Source organism: Hemitrygon akajei, chromosome 6 (genome assembly GCF_048418815.1).
Source record: "Hemitrygon akajei chromosome 6, sHemAka1.3, whole genome shotgun sequence".
Lineage (NCBI taxonomy): Eukaryota > Metazoa > Chordata > Chondrichthyes > Myliobatiformes > Dasyatidae > Hemitrygon > Hemitrygon akajei.
In genome coordinates, this window is record NC_133129.1 from 94,454,714 (window position 1) to 94,470,261 (window position 15,548).

At 57.4% G+C, this 15,548-nt stretch overlaps 1 protein-coding gene across 1 annotated transcript in view; it reads left to right on the forward strand.

The window, feature by feature from the left end:
* mogat3a (monoacylglycerol O-acyltransferase 3a) overlaps positions 1-15,548 on the forward strand; it is a 22,378-nt gene continuing 6,830 nt past the window's right edge. Inside the window, exons 1-5 of the mRNA XM_073048902.1 lie at positions 1-227; positions 4,016-4,194; positions 5,533-5,737; positions 7,389-7,563; positions 15,188-15,387. Of these exons, the coding sequence (XP_072905003.1) occupies positions 134-227; positions 4,016-4,194; positions 5,533-5,737; positions 7,389-7,563; positions 15,188-15,387 (853 nt within the window). The 5' untranslated portion in view covers positions 1-133. The remainder of the gene's footprint in view (positions 228-4,015; positions 4,195-5,532; positions 5,738-7,388; positions 7,564-15,187; positions 15,388-15,548) is intronic.

Sequence of the window (15,548 nt, forward strand, 5' to 3'; positions counted from 1 at the left end):
CAGGACAGTGCCTGGAACTGATCGGAGGTGCTTCTGTCTTCGGACACGGGGAGGGGAGGGGGCGGTTCCGTCCTGATTCAGGCTACATAAGCACCCCCACCACCCGGGATCCAGCCCCTCCATTCCAGCCGTGATGAGGATCCAGTTTGCTCCTCTCCGTATCCCCCTAGAACGCAGGCTGCAGACTCTGGGGGTCTTCCAATGGATATTCTCGTTCCTGGGTCTGGGTAAGTCCTCCGGGGTTTCGTCAGTCCATCCCACCCCCGCACCCGTCTTTCTTTTGCCCTCTCCCCATACTCTCTCAATCTCCCTCCCTTTCTTTGGCTCTGTCTGTCTGTCTCCCCCCCCCCCCCCCCCTCTCTCACTCTCCCCCCTCTACCTTTCTCTCTGTCTCTCTCTTTCACCATCTCTGTGTCACTCTCACTCTCTCTCTCTCTCTCTCTCTCTCTCTCTCTCTCTCTCTCTCTCTCTCTCTCTCTCTCTCTCACACACACACTCTCTGTCCCGCCTGCGGCGAGACACGCATAAAGTAACATTATTTTCGGCGTGGTGATCCGAGTGAGGGAACTCTCCACAGCTCCAGGTTGCGCAACGCTCGTGTCGACATCGGTATCTAAAGTTCAGTGCGATGACTTGTGCAATGGATGGGGTCATTGGACCTGCCTCCCGGAGGGGGTAGAGAGATCTTGCCATCAGTCAGTTCCCCTGCCCTTTCAGTGGACGAAGGAGGACTCGGGAGTATAGAACCGTATGAGGGATCACCATTGTATATCCTGATCCATTTCCGAATCTCTTGCCTTATGCCCCACAGCTTTCTGGACCTCTGGAAGGTGGAGACTGTATCCCTGAACATTCAGGGTCAATGTTCAAGTTTATTGTCATAGGAATAGGTACATACTGTACCTAGGGTATATATTTGTTTTTTTACTTTCCATAATTTAAAAGGACGAGGAGTGTCTCAAGTCAATTCACTTTTATTGTCATTTCGACCATAACTGCTGGTACAGTACACAGTAAAAATGAGACAACTTTTTTCAAGACCGTTGTGTTACATGACGCAATACAAAAACTAGACTGAACTACGTAAAAAACAACAGAGAAATCTACACTAGACTACAGACCTACCCAGGACTGCATAAAGTACACAAAAACAGTGCAGGCATTACAATAAATAATAAACAGGACAATAGGGCAAGGTGTCAGTCCAGGCTTCAGGTATTGAGGAGTCTGATAGCTTGGGGGAAGAAACTGTTACATAGTCTGGTCGTGAGAGCCCGAATGCTTCGGTGCCTTTTCCCAGACGGCAGGAGGGAGAAGAGATTGTATGAGGGGTGCATGGAGTCTTTCATAATGCTGTTTGCTTTATGGATGCAGCGTGTAGTGTAAATGTCCGTGATGGCGGGAAATGAGACCCCGATTATCTTCTCAGCTGACCTCACTATCCGCTGCAAGGTCTTGCGATCCGAGATGGTGCAATTTCTGAACCAGGCAGCGATGCAGCTGCTCAGGATGCTCTCAATACAACCCCTGTAGAATGTGATGAGGATGGGGGGTGGGAGATGGACTTTCCTCAGCCTTCGCAGAAAGTAGAGACGCTGCTGGCATTCTTTGCTATGGAGCTGGTGTTGAGGGACCAGGTGAGATTCTCCGCCAGGTGAACGCCAAGAAATTTGGTGCTCTTAATGATCTCTATGGAGGAGCCATTGATGTTCAGCGGGGAGTGATCGCTCCGTGCCCTCCTGAAGTCATTGAAACCTATTGAACACTGAAAGACACATGGAATATTGTGAGCAGTTTTGGGCTCCTTACATAAGAAAAGATGTGCTGACATTGGAAGGGGTTCAATGAGGTTCATTAAATTGATTCTGGGATTAAAAGGCTTGTCATATGAGGAGTGTTTGATGGCTCTGGGCCTGTACTCTCTGGAATTCAGATGAGGGGTGGCCTATTGAATGTTGAAAGGCCTCGATAGAGTGGATGTAGAGAGGATGTTTCCCATGGTGGGGGAGTCTAAGACAACACACAGCCTCAGAATAGAGGGGTGTCCTTTTAGAACTGAATTGAGAAGGAATTTCTTGAACCAGAAGAAGCAGGAGATTGGGGTTCAGAGGGCAAATGGATCAGCCATAACGAAATGGCGGAGCAGACTCGATGGGCCAAGTGGCCTAATTCTGCTCCTATACCTTATGGTCTAAGAAAGGGTGGACATGGGGTGAATAGTTCCTAGAGTAGGGGAAGTCTAGAACCAGAGGGCATACCCTCACATTATATGTACATCCCTTTAGAACAGAGATAAAGAGGAATTTCTTTAGCCAGAGAACATGTGGAATTCTTTGTCACAGATGACCGTGGAGGGCAAGTCTTTGGATATATTTAAAGCAGTGCTTGATAGGTTCCTGATTATTCAGGGCATCAAAAGTTACAGGGAGAAGGCAGGAGAATGGGGTTGAGAGGGATAATTCAGCCATGAAGGAATGGCAGAACAGACTTGATGGGCCAAATGGCTTTATGGTATTATAGTCTTAAAAATGCCATGAAAATTAGCTTTTTGCAGCACAGTACATTACAGGACAAACATAAGCTGATGCAAAAAAAATATGTATAATATATACATATATATAAAAGACCTGTGACAAAATAAACATAAATACATCATCATCATTATGTGCCATGTCGTATGACATGGGTGATCATGGCCTTTCCGTGACCATGACTGTTCTTGGTAAATTTTTCTACAGAAATACTTTACCATTGCCTTCTACTGGGCAGTGTCTTTACAAGACGGGTGACCCCAGACATTATCAACACTCTTCAGAGATTGTCTGCCTGGTGTCAGTGGTCACATAACCAGGACTTGTGATCTGCACCGGCTGCTCATACGACCATCCACCACCTGCTCCCATGGATTCACGTGACCCTGATCCTGGGGGGGGCGGGGGGCTAATCAGGTGCTACACCTCACCCAAGGGTGACCTGCAGGCAAATGGAAGGAAGGAGAGCCTCACACCTCCTTTGGTAGAGACTCATCTCTACTCCACCACTCAAACGTAAACACAGATGCTGGAAATCCAGAGCAACACACGGAAAATGCTGAAGGAACTCAGCTGGTCAGTCAGCATCTACGGAGGGGAATGACCTGCATAGCCGAGACCCTTCATCATGAAAGAATAAGGAAATGGAGGTGGGGCAGGAGCACAGACTCGGTGAGACCTGGTGAAGGGAAAGACCAGCGGGTGGGGGAAGTGGCGGATGAAGCGAGAAGCTGGGAGGTGATAGGTGGAAGAGCTAAAGGCAGAAGAAGGAATCTGATAGGATAGGAGAGTGGAGCATGGGAGGAAGGGAAGGGTGGGCAGAGGTGTTCGATGAAAACAAACGTAATGTCACTAGAGCAAGATGAGGAGAGAAAAAGAAATGTAGATGAAGGTAATAATAGGGTTTTTAGGTGAGCTCAAGACCGTGAAGGCGGTGGGGAGAAGCTGTTGTTGAATCTTGAGGTGTGGGCCTTCAGGCTCCTGTACCTCCTGCCTGGTGGCAGCACTGAGTAGAGGTTTGGCCCGGATGGAGAGATTCCCTGATCTTGGACACATCACCTTCCTGAGACATCGCTGCTTTGCTGATCTCCTCAATGGTGGGGAGAGCTGCACCCAGCGTGGAACTGTCTGAGTCCCACCACTCTCTGTAGTCTCTTATGGTCCTGTACAGAGGAGTTTCTGTACCAAACTTTGATGCAACCAGCCAGAACGTTTTTCATTGTTCATATGTAGATGATAGTTCAGTTTTCGAAGACATGCCTCCTACATTTCTTTTTCTCTTCCCCAATCTTCTAAGAAAGTAGGTATGCTGGTGCCCTTTCTTTAGGATAGGTCAAGACAGCAGATACAGACAAGGCTGTCTGACCACCTTTACTAGGGTTGAGGTTAGCTGGGGGACTTGGGGATTGTTCTTATCGGAAATGAGGGAGTCAGGGGGAGGCACAAAAGGGAGGTGGAAGACTAGCTTTAACTTCTGCCTTTAGCCCAGTGCTGCCTTGTCGCCTTTGTACTGCTCCTGTTCACCGACTACTGGCTCGCCGCCGCGCTCTACGCTGGCTGGCTCTACCTGGACCGAGAGACGCCGTCTAGCGGTGGGCGGAGGTCAGCGTGGGTCCGAAGCTGGGCCATCTGGAGATACTTCAGCGAGTACTTCCCCATTACGGTGAGTTATCGGCGGTGCAGGTGACCGATCGAAATCCCGAACACCGCCACCCCTCTCCTTTCCCCAAATTTCAGTGGGTAAATGCATGCAGTGACTGTGAAAAGCATCGTTTTGTGTCAAATTGAATCAGCAAGGATTGTGCTAGGGGTGGGGGGCGTAAGTGTTGCCACTCTTCTGATGCTGAGATAGTATGCCCACAACTCCATAGCCCTCACGGTGTATCGGTGGAATATGGGCAGAAATCAGAGCACCCGTAGGAAACCTTCGCCGTTACAGAGAGAATGTACAAACTCCTTGGAGACAGCCGCGGGGATCGAAGCCCGATGTTGCAGATGGCGCTGCAAAGCATTGTGCTAACCACAATATTATCACAATTTAGATCACTGGGGTACTTAAACAGGCGATAAATAATAGTTTAAAGAATTGGGAAACTGAGGGCTATGGGAAGCTACCTCAGAGGAGGCACCAGGCAGACCAGGACATTCTTGAGGGACCGAATGATCTAATCCGACTCCTATCCTCTTATGGACCGCACCTCCTCACCGCTGAAGTTTCTTGTTAAATCTTGGAACTGATCGACACTTTCACCACCAGGGAATCGTATCAATCCCCTCCTCCATCATCGGTAGCATACGGCATGTTGGGGGGGGGGGGGGCGCAGCACGTTAGCGTATTGGTCACCATAATGCTTTACAGCACCAGTGACACAAGTTCAATTCCTGCTGCTGCCTGTAAGGAGTCTGTACGCTCTCTCCCTGACTTCGTGGTTTCCCTCTGGGTGCTCTGGTTTCCTCCCACAGTCCAAAGACAAACAGGTTAGTAGGTCTGTTGGTCACGCGGGTGTAATTGGGTGGTGGGCTCGTTAGGCAATAACATCTGAGAGAGGTTGGAGAGATTGCCCCCCTACTCTCTGAAGCTGGCTTGCAGTGTGGGACGGAACAAGGTAGTGGACAGTGGGAATAAACAGCTTTGCCTTCCCCTTCCAGTCTCTCTGCTTCCCTGGGATCCTTCCCTATCCTCTTACTGCCCTGCCCACCCCCCAGTGCTCCTAGGTCCTCTGCTCTCCACGCGGAGATATCCCCCGCCAAATCCAGACTGTCTGAGAGCGGCCGCGGGCACACCACAGGGGAACAGCACTTTGAAGCTGTCCTCGATGGTGTGGAGGGTTGTGTTGGTGATGGAATTGGCCAGGTCTGCAGCCCTCTGCATCCCCTTTTGATGCTGTGTGTTGGAGACGTCGGAGGGGTGGGTGAAGAAAGAAGTAATGATGTTTGCCTTGGACAATGCGATCCCACTTTTCTTCTGCTTCCCGCCTCCACCCCACCTACCATGATGAAGCTGGTGAAGACGGCGGAACTGGACCCAAAATACAACTACCTGTTCGGCTTCCATCCCCACGGCATCCTGGTGGCCGGAGCGTTCGGGAACTTCTGCACCGAGGCGACCGGTTTCTCCCGACTTTTCCCGGGGCTCACCTCCTACCTGCTGATGCTGCCCTTCTGGTTCAGAGTGCCTTTCTACAGGGAGTACATCATGTGTGGAGGTGAGCAGCCTGCCAGTGTCCACTTCTGCCTCTGTGTCCGTGTCCGGATATTTGCCTCTGTGTCTGCCTGTGTGTGTCCGGATATCTGTCTCTGTGTCTGCCTGTGTGTCCCCGGATATCTGTCTCTGTGTCCGCCTGTGTGTCCCCGGATATCTGCCGCTGTGTCCGCCTGTGTGTGTTCAGATATCTGCCTCTGTGTCCACCTGTGTGCATCTGGATATCTGCCTCTGTGTCTCCCTGTGTGTGTCTGTGTGTCTATGTCTGCCTGCCATACCTTTGCAAATACCTCTGTAGGTGTTTGCCTGAGGGCATCTGTGCCTGATGGGGCATGTTTGCCTGTCGATGTCTACCTGTCTGTGTTGGCCTGTGAGCATCTATCTATCTGTGGTGTCTGAGTCTGCCCAAGTGTGTCTGTATCTGCCTCTGTGTGTGTGTGTATGTGCCTGTGTCTCCTGCTTTCTCCCTGTAACCTTTTATGCCCTGACTAATAAAGAACCTATCAACATTCGCTTTAAATACATATACCCAATGACCTGGCCTCCACACCGTCTGAGGCAATGAATTCCACTGATTCACCACCCTCTGGCTAAAGAAATTGTTCCTTTTCTCTGTTCTAAAGGAACATCCTTCTATTCTGACTTTGACGTCTCTGGTCTTAGACTTCCCACTATTGGAAACATGCTCTCCACATCCACTCTATCTAGGCCTTTCAGTATCCAGTAGGATTCAATGAAATTCCCAGAGCCATCAAATGCTCCTCATATGTTAAGCCCTTCATTCCCGAGATCATTCTCATAAAGCACTTCTGGCCCATCTCCAATTTTAAGACATTAAAAAAAATGTAATAAATAGTTATAATAACACTTTTCAGAAACAATGTTTTTAAATTTCTTTTAAAATTAGTAATTTTAATAATTTTGAACAGTTCTAAAATGCTTTATTTAGAATCGTCAAAGAGTACAGTACAGAAACAGGCCTTTTGGCCCATCTAGTCTGTGACAAACCACTTATTTCAATCTGTCTCTGTTACACTTTTATTAATGATAAAACAGTGAGTACACATAAATAAGCAATGGAACTCATCCCTTTCCCTTAAACATGTTCGTAATCATTGTTAATAATTTATTAATTATGATAAGCTTTGATCAAATTATAGTGTGTAAGATAATACTTTTTAGAATGTTATCACCAATTTAGGCACATGCTCTCAAAAAGATTCACCGCCCCTGGGCTAGGGAATCTCTTTGCACTCTTTCCAGCTTAATGTATACTTCCTATAGCTGAGTGAACATATCTTCACATAACACTCCACGTGACATCTCACCAACATCTTCCTGAGTCCTGAAAAAAGAGTCTCGGCCCAAAACGAACTATTAGAGTGAGTGTGTGGAGGGGGAGTTGTTTGAGATGGGTGGAAATGTTGGGCCTTAACAAACCTGTATGGGGCTTCACCTGGGGTCTTGCTGTGCCTGAATTGACTTCTTGATTCCGACTGGCACTCGGTGTTTGATGCTCGGGCTTGTCTTGGTGGGGAGCGAAGGGTGCTTTCTCTGAGCGGGGAGGGACTGGGTGGGGTTTGTTCGTGGTTGGGGAGGGTGGGGTTAGATAGAACTGTTGCATCCACCAATGCCGCTCTCTCCTCTGTCCACAGGTCTGGTCTCCTCGGACAAGCAGAGCGCCAGTCACATCCTGAGCCAGCCGGGTGGGGGTCAAGTGGCAGTATTGGCAGTGGGTGGCCCCCCAGAGGCACTGGACGCACGGCCGGGAGCACTCACCCTCAGCCTCCTCAACAGGAAGGGCTTCATCAAGATGGCACTGAAGACAGGGCAAGTTCAGAGGGCAGGGCTTGGATGATGGCGTGGGGCTTGAAAATGGTGTGGCTGGGAAAGAGGCATGGCTGAGGCAAGGAGAGGTTATGGTAAGGTGCAAGACCAGCAGAAGTGGGTAGTGCTGGGTCAAGGGGTGGGCTTATGTTGGAGAAAATGGGCGGGGCTGGGAAGAGGGGTGGGACTGAGGCAAGTGTTTGGAGCTGGGGAGAGGGACAGGACTGGGGAAAGTGGGCGGGGCTGGAGTAGGTGGGTGGAGCTGGGGAGAGGGGCGGGATGAGAAAGTGGGTGGAGCTGGGGTGAGGGGCGGGACTGGTGAAGGTGGGTGGAGCTGGGCAGAGGGGTGGGACTGGAGAAAGTGGGTGGAGCTGGGCAGAGGGGCGGGACTGGTGGGTGGAGCTGGGGAGAGGGGTGGGACTGGTGAAGGTGGGTAGAGCTGGGGAGAGGGGTGGGACTGGTGAAGGTGGGTGGAGTTGGGGAGAGGGGTGGGACTGGAGAAAGTGGGTGGAGCTGGGCAGAGGGGTGGGACTGGTGGGTGGAGCTGGGGAGAGGGGTGGGACTGGTGGGTGGAGCTGGGGAGAGGGGTGGGACGAGAAAGTGGGTGGAGCTGGGGAGAGGGGCGGGACTGGTGAAGGTGGGTGGAGCTGGGGAGAGGGGTGCGACGAGAAAGTGGGTGGAGCTAGGGAGAGGGGTGGGACGTGAAGGTGGGTGGAGCTGGGCAGAGGGGCGGGACTGGTGAAGGTGGGTGGAGCTGAGCAGAGGGGCGGGACTGGTAAAGGTGGGTGGAGCTGGGGAGAGGGGCAGGACTGGAGGTGGGTGGATCTGGGCAGAGGGGCGGGACTGGTGAAGGTGGGTAGAGCTATGGAGAGGGGTGGGACGTGAAGGTGGGTGGAGCTGGGGAGAGGGGTGGGACTGGAGAAAGTGGGTGGAGCTGGGGAGAGGGGCGGGACTGGTAAAGGTGGGTGGAGCTGGGCAGAGGGGCGGGACGTGAAGGTTGGTGGAGCTGGGCAGAGGGGCGGGACTGGTGGGTGGAGCTGGGGAGAGGGGTGGGACTGGTGAAGGTGGGTAGAGCTGGGGAGAGGGGTGGGACTGGTGGGTAGAGCTGGGGAGAGGGGTGGGACTGGTGGGTAGAGCTGGGGAGAGGGGTGGGACTGGTGAAGGTGGGTGGAGTTGGGGAGAGGGGTGGGACTGGAGAAAGTGGGTGGAGCTGGGCAGAGGGGTGGGACTGGTGGGTGGAGCTGGGGAGAGGGGTGGGACGAGAAAGTGGGTGGAGCTGGGGAGAGGGGTGGGACTGGTGAAGGTGGGTGGAGCTGGGCAGAGGGGCGGGACTGGTAAAGGTGGGTGGAGCTGGGGAGAGGGGCAGGACTGGAGGTGGGTGGATCTGGGCAGAGGGGCGGGACTGGTGAAGGTGGGTAGAGCTATGGAGAGGGGTGGGACTGGTGAAGGTGGGTGGAGCTGGGGAGAGGGGTGGGACTGGTGAAGGTGGGTGGAGCTGGGGAGAGGGGCGGGACTGGTGGTGGGTAGAGCTGGGGAGAGGGGTGGGACTGGTTAAGGTGGGTGGAGTTGGGGAGAGGGGTGGGACTGGAGAAAGTGGGTGGAGCTGGGCAGAGGGGTGGGACGAGAAAGTGGGTGGAGCTGGGGTGAGGGGCGGGACTGGTGAAGGTGGGTGGAGCTGGGGAGAGGGGTGGGACTGGTGAAGGTGGGTGGAGCTGGGGAGAGGGGTGGGACTGGTGAAGGTGGGTAGAGCTGGGGAGAGGGGTGGGACTGGTGAAGGTGGGTGGAGCTGGGGAGAGGGGCGGGACTGGTGAAGGTGGGTGGAGCTGGGGAGAGGGGCGGGACTGGTGAAGGTGGGTAGAGCTGGGGAGAGGGGTGGGACGTGAAGGTGGGTGGAGCTGGGCAGAGGGGCGGGACTGGTGAAGGTGGGTGGAGCTGGGGAGAGGGGCGGGACTGGTGGAGGTGGGTGGAGCTGGGCAGAGGGGCGGGACTGGTGAAGGTGGGTGGAGCTGTGGAGAGGGGCGGGACTGGTGAAGGTGGGTGGAGCTGTGGAGAGGGGTGGGACGTGAAGGTGGGTGGAGCTGTGGAGAGGGGCGGGACTGGTGAATGTGGGTGGAGCTGGGGAGAGGGGTGGGACGTGAAGGTGGGTGGAGCTGGGCAGAGGGGCGGGACTGGTGAAGGTGGGTGGAGCTGGGGAGAGGGGCGGGACTGGTGAAGGTGGGTAGAGCTGGGGAGAGGGGCGGGACTGGTGAAGGTGGGTGGAGCTGTGGAGAGGGGCGGGACTGGTGAAGGTGGGTGGAGCTGGGCAGAGGGGCGGGACTGGTAAAGGTGGGTGGAGCTGGGGAGAGGGGCAGGACTGGAGGTGGGTGGATCTGGGCAGAGGGGCGGGACTGGTGAAGGTGGGTAGAGCTATGGAGAGGGGTGGGACTGGTGAAGGTGGGTGGAGCTGGGGAGAGGGGTGGGACTGGTGAAGGTGGGTGGAGCTGGGGAGAGGGGCGGGACTGGTGGTGGGTAGAGCTGGGGAGAGGGGTGGGACTGGTTAAGGTGGGTGGAGTTGGGGAGAGGGGTGGGACTGGTGAAGGTGGGTGGAGCTGGGGAGAGGGGTGGGACTGGTGAAGGTGGGTGGAGCTGGGGAGAGGGGTGGGACTGGTGAAGGTGGGTAGAGCTGGGGAGAGGGGTGGGACTGGTGAAGGTGGGTGGAGCTGGGGAGAGGGGCGGGACTGGTGAAGGTGGGTGGAGCTGGGGAGAGGGGCGGGACTGGTGAAGGTGGGTAGAGCTGGGGAGAGGGGTGGGACGTGAAGGTGGGTGGAGCTGGGCAGAGGGGCGGGACTGGTGAAGGTGGGTGGAGCTGGGGAGAGGGGCGGGACTGGTGAAGGTGGGTGGAGCTGGGCAGAGGGGCGGGACTGGTGAAGGTGGGTGGAGCTGTGGAGAGGGGCGGGACTGGTGAAGGTGGGTGGAGCTGTGGAGAGGGGTGGGACGTGAAGGTGGGTGGAGCTGTGGAGAGGGGCGGGACTGGTGAATGTGGGTGGAGCTGGGGAGAGGGGTGGGACGTGAAGGTGGGTGGAGCTGGGCAGAGGGGCGGGACTGGTGAAGGTGGGTGGAGCTGGGGAGAGGGGCGGGACTGGTGAAGGTGGGTAGAGCTGGGGAGAGGGGCGGGACTGGTGAAGGTGGGTGGAGCTGTGGAGAGGGGCGGGACTGGTGAAGGTGGGTGGAGCTGGGCAGAGGGGCGGGACTGGTAAAGGTGGGTGGAGCTGGGGAGAGGGGCAGGACTGGAGGTGGGTGGATCTGGGCAGAGGGGCGGGACTGGTGAAGGTGGGTAGAGCTATGGAGAGGGGTGGGACTGGTGAAGGTGGGTGGAGCTGGGGAGAGGGGTGGGACTGGTGAAGGTGGGTGGAGCTGGGGAGAGGGGCGGGACTGGTGGTGGGTAGAGCTGGGGAGAGGGGTGGGACTGGTTAAGGTGGGTGGAGTTGGGGAGAGGGGTGGGACTGGAGAAAGTGGGTGGAGCTGGGCAGAGGGGCGGGACTGGTAAAGGTGGGTGGAGCTGGGGAGAGGGGCAGGACTGGAGGTGGGTGGATCTGGGCAGAGGGGCGGGACTGGTGAAGGTGGGTAGAGCTATGGAGAGGGGTGGGACTGGTGAAGGTGGGTGGAGCTGGGGAGAGGGGTGGGACTGGTGAAGGTGGGTGGAGCTGGGGAGAGGGGCGGGACTGGTGGTGGGTAGAGCTGGGGAGAGGGGTGGGACTGGTTAAGGTGGGTGGAGTTGGGGAGAGGGGTGGGACTGGAGAAAGTGGGTGGAGCTGGGCAGAGGGGTGGGACGAGAAAGTGGGTGGAGCTGGGGTGAGGGGCGGGACTGGTGAAGGTGGGTGGAGCTGGGGAGAGGGGTGGGACTGGTGAAGGTGGGTGGAGCTGGGGAGAGGGGTGGGACTGGTGAAGGTGGGTAGAGCTGGGGAGAGGGGTGGGACTGGTGAAGGTGGGTGGAGCTGGGGAGAGGGGCGGGACTGGTGAAGGTGGGTGGAGCTGGGGAGAGGGGCGGGACTGGTGAAGGTGGGTAGAGCTGGGGAGAGGGGTGGGACGTGAAGGTGGGTGGAGCTGGGCAGAGGGGCGGGACTGGTGAAGGTGGGTGGAGCTGGGGAGAGGGGCGGGACTGGTGAAGGTGGGTAGAGCTGGGGAGAGGGGCGGGACTGGTGAAGGTGGGTGGAGCTGTGGAGAGGGGCGGGACTGGTGAAGGTGGGTGGAGCTGGGCAGAGGGGCGGGACTGGTAAAGGTGGGTGGAGCTGGGGAGAGGGGCAGGACTGGAGGTGGGTGGATCTGGGCAGAGGGGCGGGACTGGTGAAGGTGGGTAGAGCTATGGAGAGGGGTGGGACTGGTGAAGGTGGGTGGAGCTGGGGAGAGGGGTGGGACTGGTGAAGGTGGGTGGAGCTGGGGAGAGGGGCGGGACTGGTGGTGGGTAGAGCTGGGGAGAGGGGTGGGACTGGTTAAGGTGGGTGGAGTTGGGGAGAGGGGTGGGACTGGTGAAGGTGGGTGGAGCTGGGGAGAGGGGTGGGACTGGTGAAGGTGGGTGGAGCTGGGGAGAGGGGTGGGACTGGTGAAGGTGGGTAGAGCTGGGGAGAGGGGTGGGACTGGTGAAGGTGGGTGGAGCTGGGGAGAGGGGCGGGACTGGTGAAGGTGGGTGGAGCTGGGGAGAGGGGCGGGACTGGTGAAGGTGGGTAGAGCTGGGGAGAGGGGTGGGACGTGAAGGTGGGTGGAGCTGGGCAGAGGGGCGGGACTGGTGAAGGTGGGTGGAGCTGGGGAGAGGGGCGGGACTGGTGAAGGTGGGTGGAGCTGGGCAGAGGGGCGGGACTGGTGAAGGTGGGTGGAGCTGTGGAGAGGGGCGGGACTGGTGAAGGTGGGTGGAGCTGTGGAGAGGGGTGGGACGTGAAGGTGGGTGGAGCTGTGGAGAGGGGCGGGACTGGTGAATGTGGGTGGAGCTGGGGAGAGGGGTGGGACGTGAAGGTGGGTGGAGCTGGGCAGAGGGGCGGGACTGGTGAAGGTGGGTGGAGCTGGGGAGAGGGGCGGGACTGGTGAAGGTGGGTAGAGCTGGGGAGAGGGGCGGGACTGGTGAAGGTGGGTGGAGCTGTGGAGAGGGGCGGGACTGGTGAAGGTGGGTGGAGCTGGGCAGAGGGGCGGGACTGGTAAAGGTGGGTGGAGCTGGGGAGAGGGGCAGGACTGGAGGTGGGTGGATCTGGGCAGAGGGGCGGGACTGGTGAAGGTGGGTAGAGCTATGGAGAGGGGTGGGACTGGTGAAGGTGGGTGGAGCTGGGGAGAGGGGTGGGACTGGTGAAGGTGGGTGGAGCTGGGGAGAGGGGCGGGACTGGTGGTGGGTAGAGCTGGGGAGAGGGGTGGGACTGGTTAAGGTGGGTGGAGTTGGGGAGAGGGGTGGGACTGGAGAAAGTGGGTGGAGCTGGGCAGAGGGGCGGGACTGGTAAAGGTGGGTGGAGCTGGGGAGAGGGGCAGGACTGGAGGTGGGTGGATCTGGGCAGAGGGGCGGGACTGATGAAGGTGGGTAGAGCTATGGAGAGGGGTGGGACTGGTGAAGGTGGGTGGAGCTGGGGAGAGGGGTGGGACTGGTGAAGGTGGGTGGAGCTGGGGAGAGGGGCGGGACTGGTGGTGGGTAGAGCTGGGGAGAGGGGTGGGACTGGTTAAGGTGGGTGGAGTTGGGGAGAGGGGTGGGACTGGAGAAAGTGGGTGGAGCTGGGCAGAGGGGTGGGACGAGAAAGTGGGTGGAGCTGGGGTGAGGGGCGGGACTGGTGAAGGTGGGTGGAGCTGGGGAGAGGGGTGGGACTGGTGAAGGTGGGTGGAGCTGGGGAGAGGGGTGGGACTGGTGAAGGTGGGTAGAGCTGGGGAGAGGGGTGGGACTGGTGAAGGTGGGTGGAGCTGGGGAGAGGGGCGGGACTGGTGAAGGTGGGTGGAGCTGGGGAGAGGGGCGGGACTGGTGAAGGTGGGTAGAGCTGGGGAGAGGGGTGGGACGTGAAGGTGGGTGGAGCTGGGCAGAGGGGCGGGACTGGTGAAGGTGGGTGGAGCTGGGGAGAGGGGCGGGACTGGTGAAGGTGGGTGGAGCTGGGCAGAGGGGCGGGACTGGTGAAGGTGGGTGGAGCTGTGGAGAGGGGCGGGACTGGTGAAGGTGGGTGGAGCTGTGGAGAGGGGTGGGACGTGAAGGTGGGTGGAGCTGTGGAGAGGGGCGGGACTGGTGAATGTGGGTGGAGCTGGGGAGAGGGGTGGGACGTGAAGGTGGGTGGAGCTGGGCAGAGGGGCGGGACTGGTGAAGGTGGGTGGAGCTGGGGAGAGGGGCGGGACTGGTGAAGGTGGGTAGAGCTGGGGAGAGGGGCGGGACTGGTGAAGGTGGGTGGAGCTGTGGAGAGGGGCGGGACTGGTGAAGGTGGGTAGAGCTATGGAGACGGGTGGGACTGGTGAAGGTGGGTGGAGCTATGGAGAGGGTGGTACTGGTGGTGGGTGGAGCTATGGAGACGGGTGGGACTGGTGAAGGTGGGTGGAGCTATGGAGAGGGTGGGACTGGTGGTGGGTGGAGCTATGGAGAGGGGTGGGACTGGTGAAGGTGGAGCTGGGGGAGAGGGGCGGGACTGGTGAAGGTGGGTGGAGCTGGGGAGAGGGGTGGGACTGGTGAAGGTGGGTGGAGCTGGGCAGAAGGGTGGGACTGGTGAAGGTGGGTAGAGCTATGGAGGGGCGGGACTGGAGTGGGTCTGAGAAGGGGGCTGGGTGGCAAGTGAGTGCTGCTGGGCTGGTGTGAGAGCTGATATAATGGGTAGGGCAAGGAGGCAGGATGAAAAGAAGAGGTGTGTCTGGTGCAAGGAGGGGTGCACCTCGGGAAGAGGGCAAGTGTGGAATGAGGGGGCATACTGACTGGACTCTGACAAGGGTCAGAGCTTGTTCAAGGAGCAGTACAGAAGTAACTGGGTGGTTTTGGGGTGAGGGGCGGGGCTGAAGGAGGGGCATGGTTTGTTGTGTCGCGAGGGCAAGGACAAGAAGGGGCTGGGCTCTGCATTGGAAGGGTCATGGCGGTGTGTAAGAAGGGTGGGACTGAAATTGAGTGTGGGATCATTGGAGGTGTGGCTTATCTATGGGGTTGGGGCTGGGGCCAGGAGTGCTCCTACCCCACATGGTATGGAAAGTTCCATACGGAAAGAGGAAGGAAGGCTTGTGGGTGGGATGTGGAATGAAGAGAGGACTAATGGAGGGAGAAGGTAGGAGCATTGAATGGGGGGGCTCCCCTCCCTGAAGTGCTGACCACCCATGAAGTCTTAAGGGAGGAAGAGGGAAGGAAGGAGTGAGAGGGTGGGATTGAGTTGAGACCTGCCCATGTGCTGGGGGGGGGGGGGCGGGCATCGGGAATGCACCCTCCAATACCCTCCGGATAAGATTGGCTCTTATGCCACTGATCCCTTGGGTGCTTTCCTGCCGTGGCGACAGTGTTGTGTAGAAAGAACCAGCGTGGGTATCGGCTATTCAGCCATTGATGCCGTCATCAAGCACAGCCTGATCTCTGAAGCAGGAGGGGTGGGTGGTGGTAGACAGAACCAATGTGTTTCACAGCCGCTGGGTCCTCCGTGTGACCCCTCCCCGCCTCTCCACTCCACAGGGCTCAGCTGGTGCCAGTGTTTTCCTTTGGTGAGAATGAGCTGTTTCACCAAGTGGAGAACCCCCCGGGATCCGCACTGCGGGTAGTCCAGGAGAGGCTACAGAAGATGATGGGGCTGGCAATGCCACTGTTCCATGCCCGCGGCGTATTCCAGTACAGCTTCGGTCTGATCCCTTTCAGAAAACCTATCTACACTGTCGGTAAGATCTCAGCACCACGGTAACATCTAGCATTCTCTCTGGGCTCAGTCGGGTCTAAGGAGGGTGTTGTTTCCCTGGGCTGGGGAATCTAGAACCAGGGGTCACAGTCTCAGAATAAGTGGTCGGATATTCAGTGTAGAGGCGGTGAAATGCATTAGAGC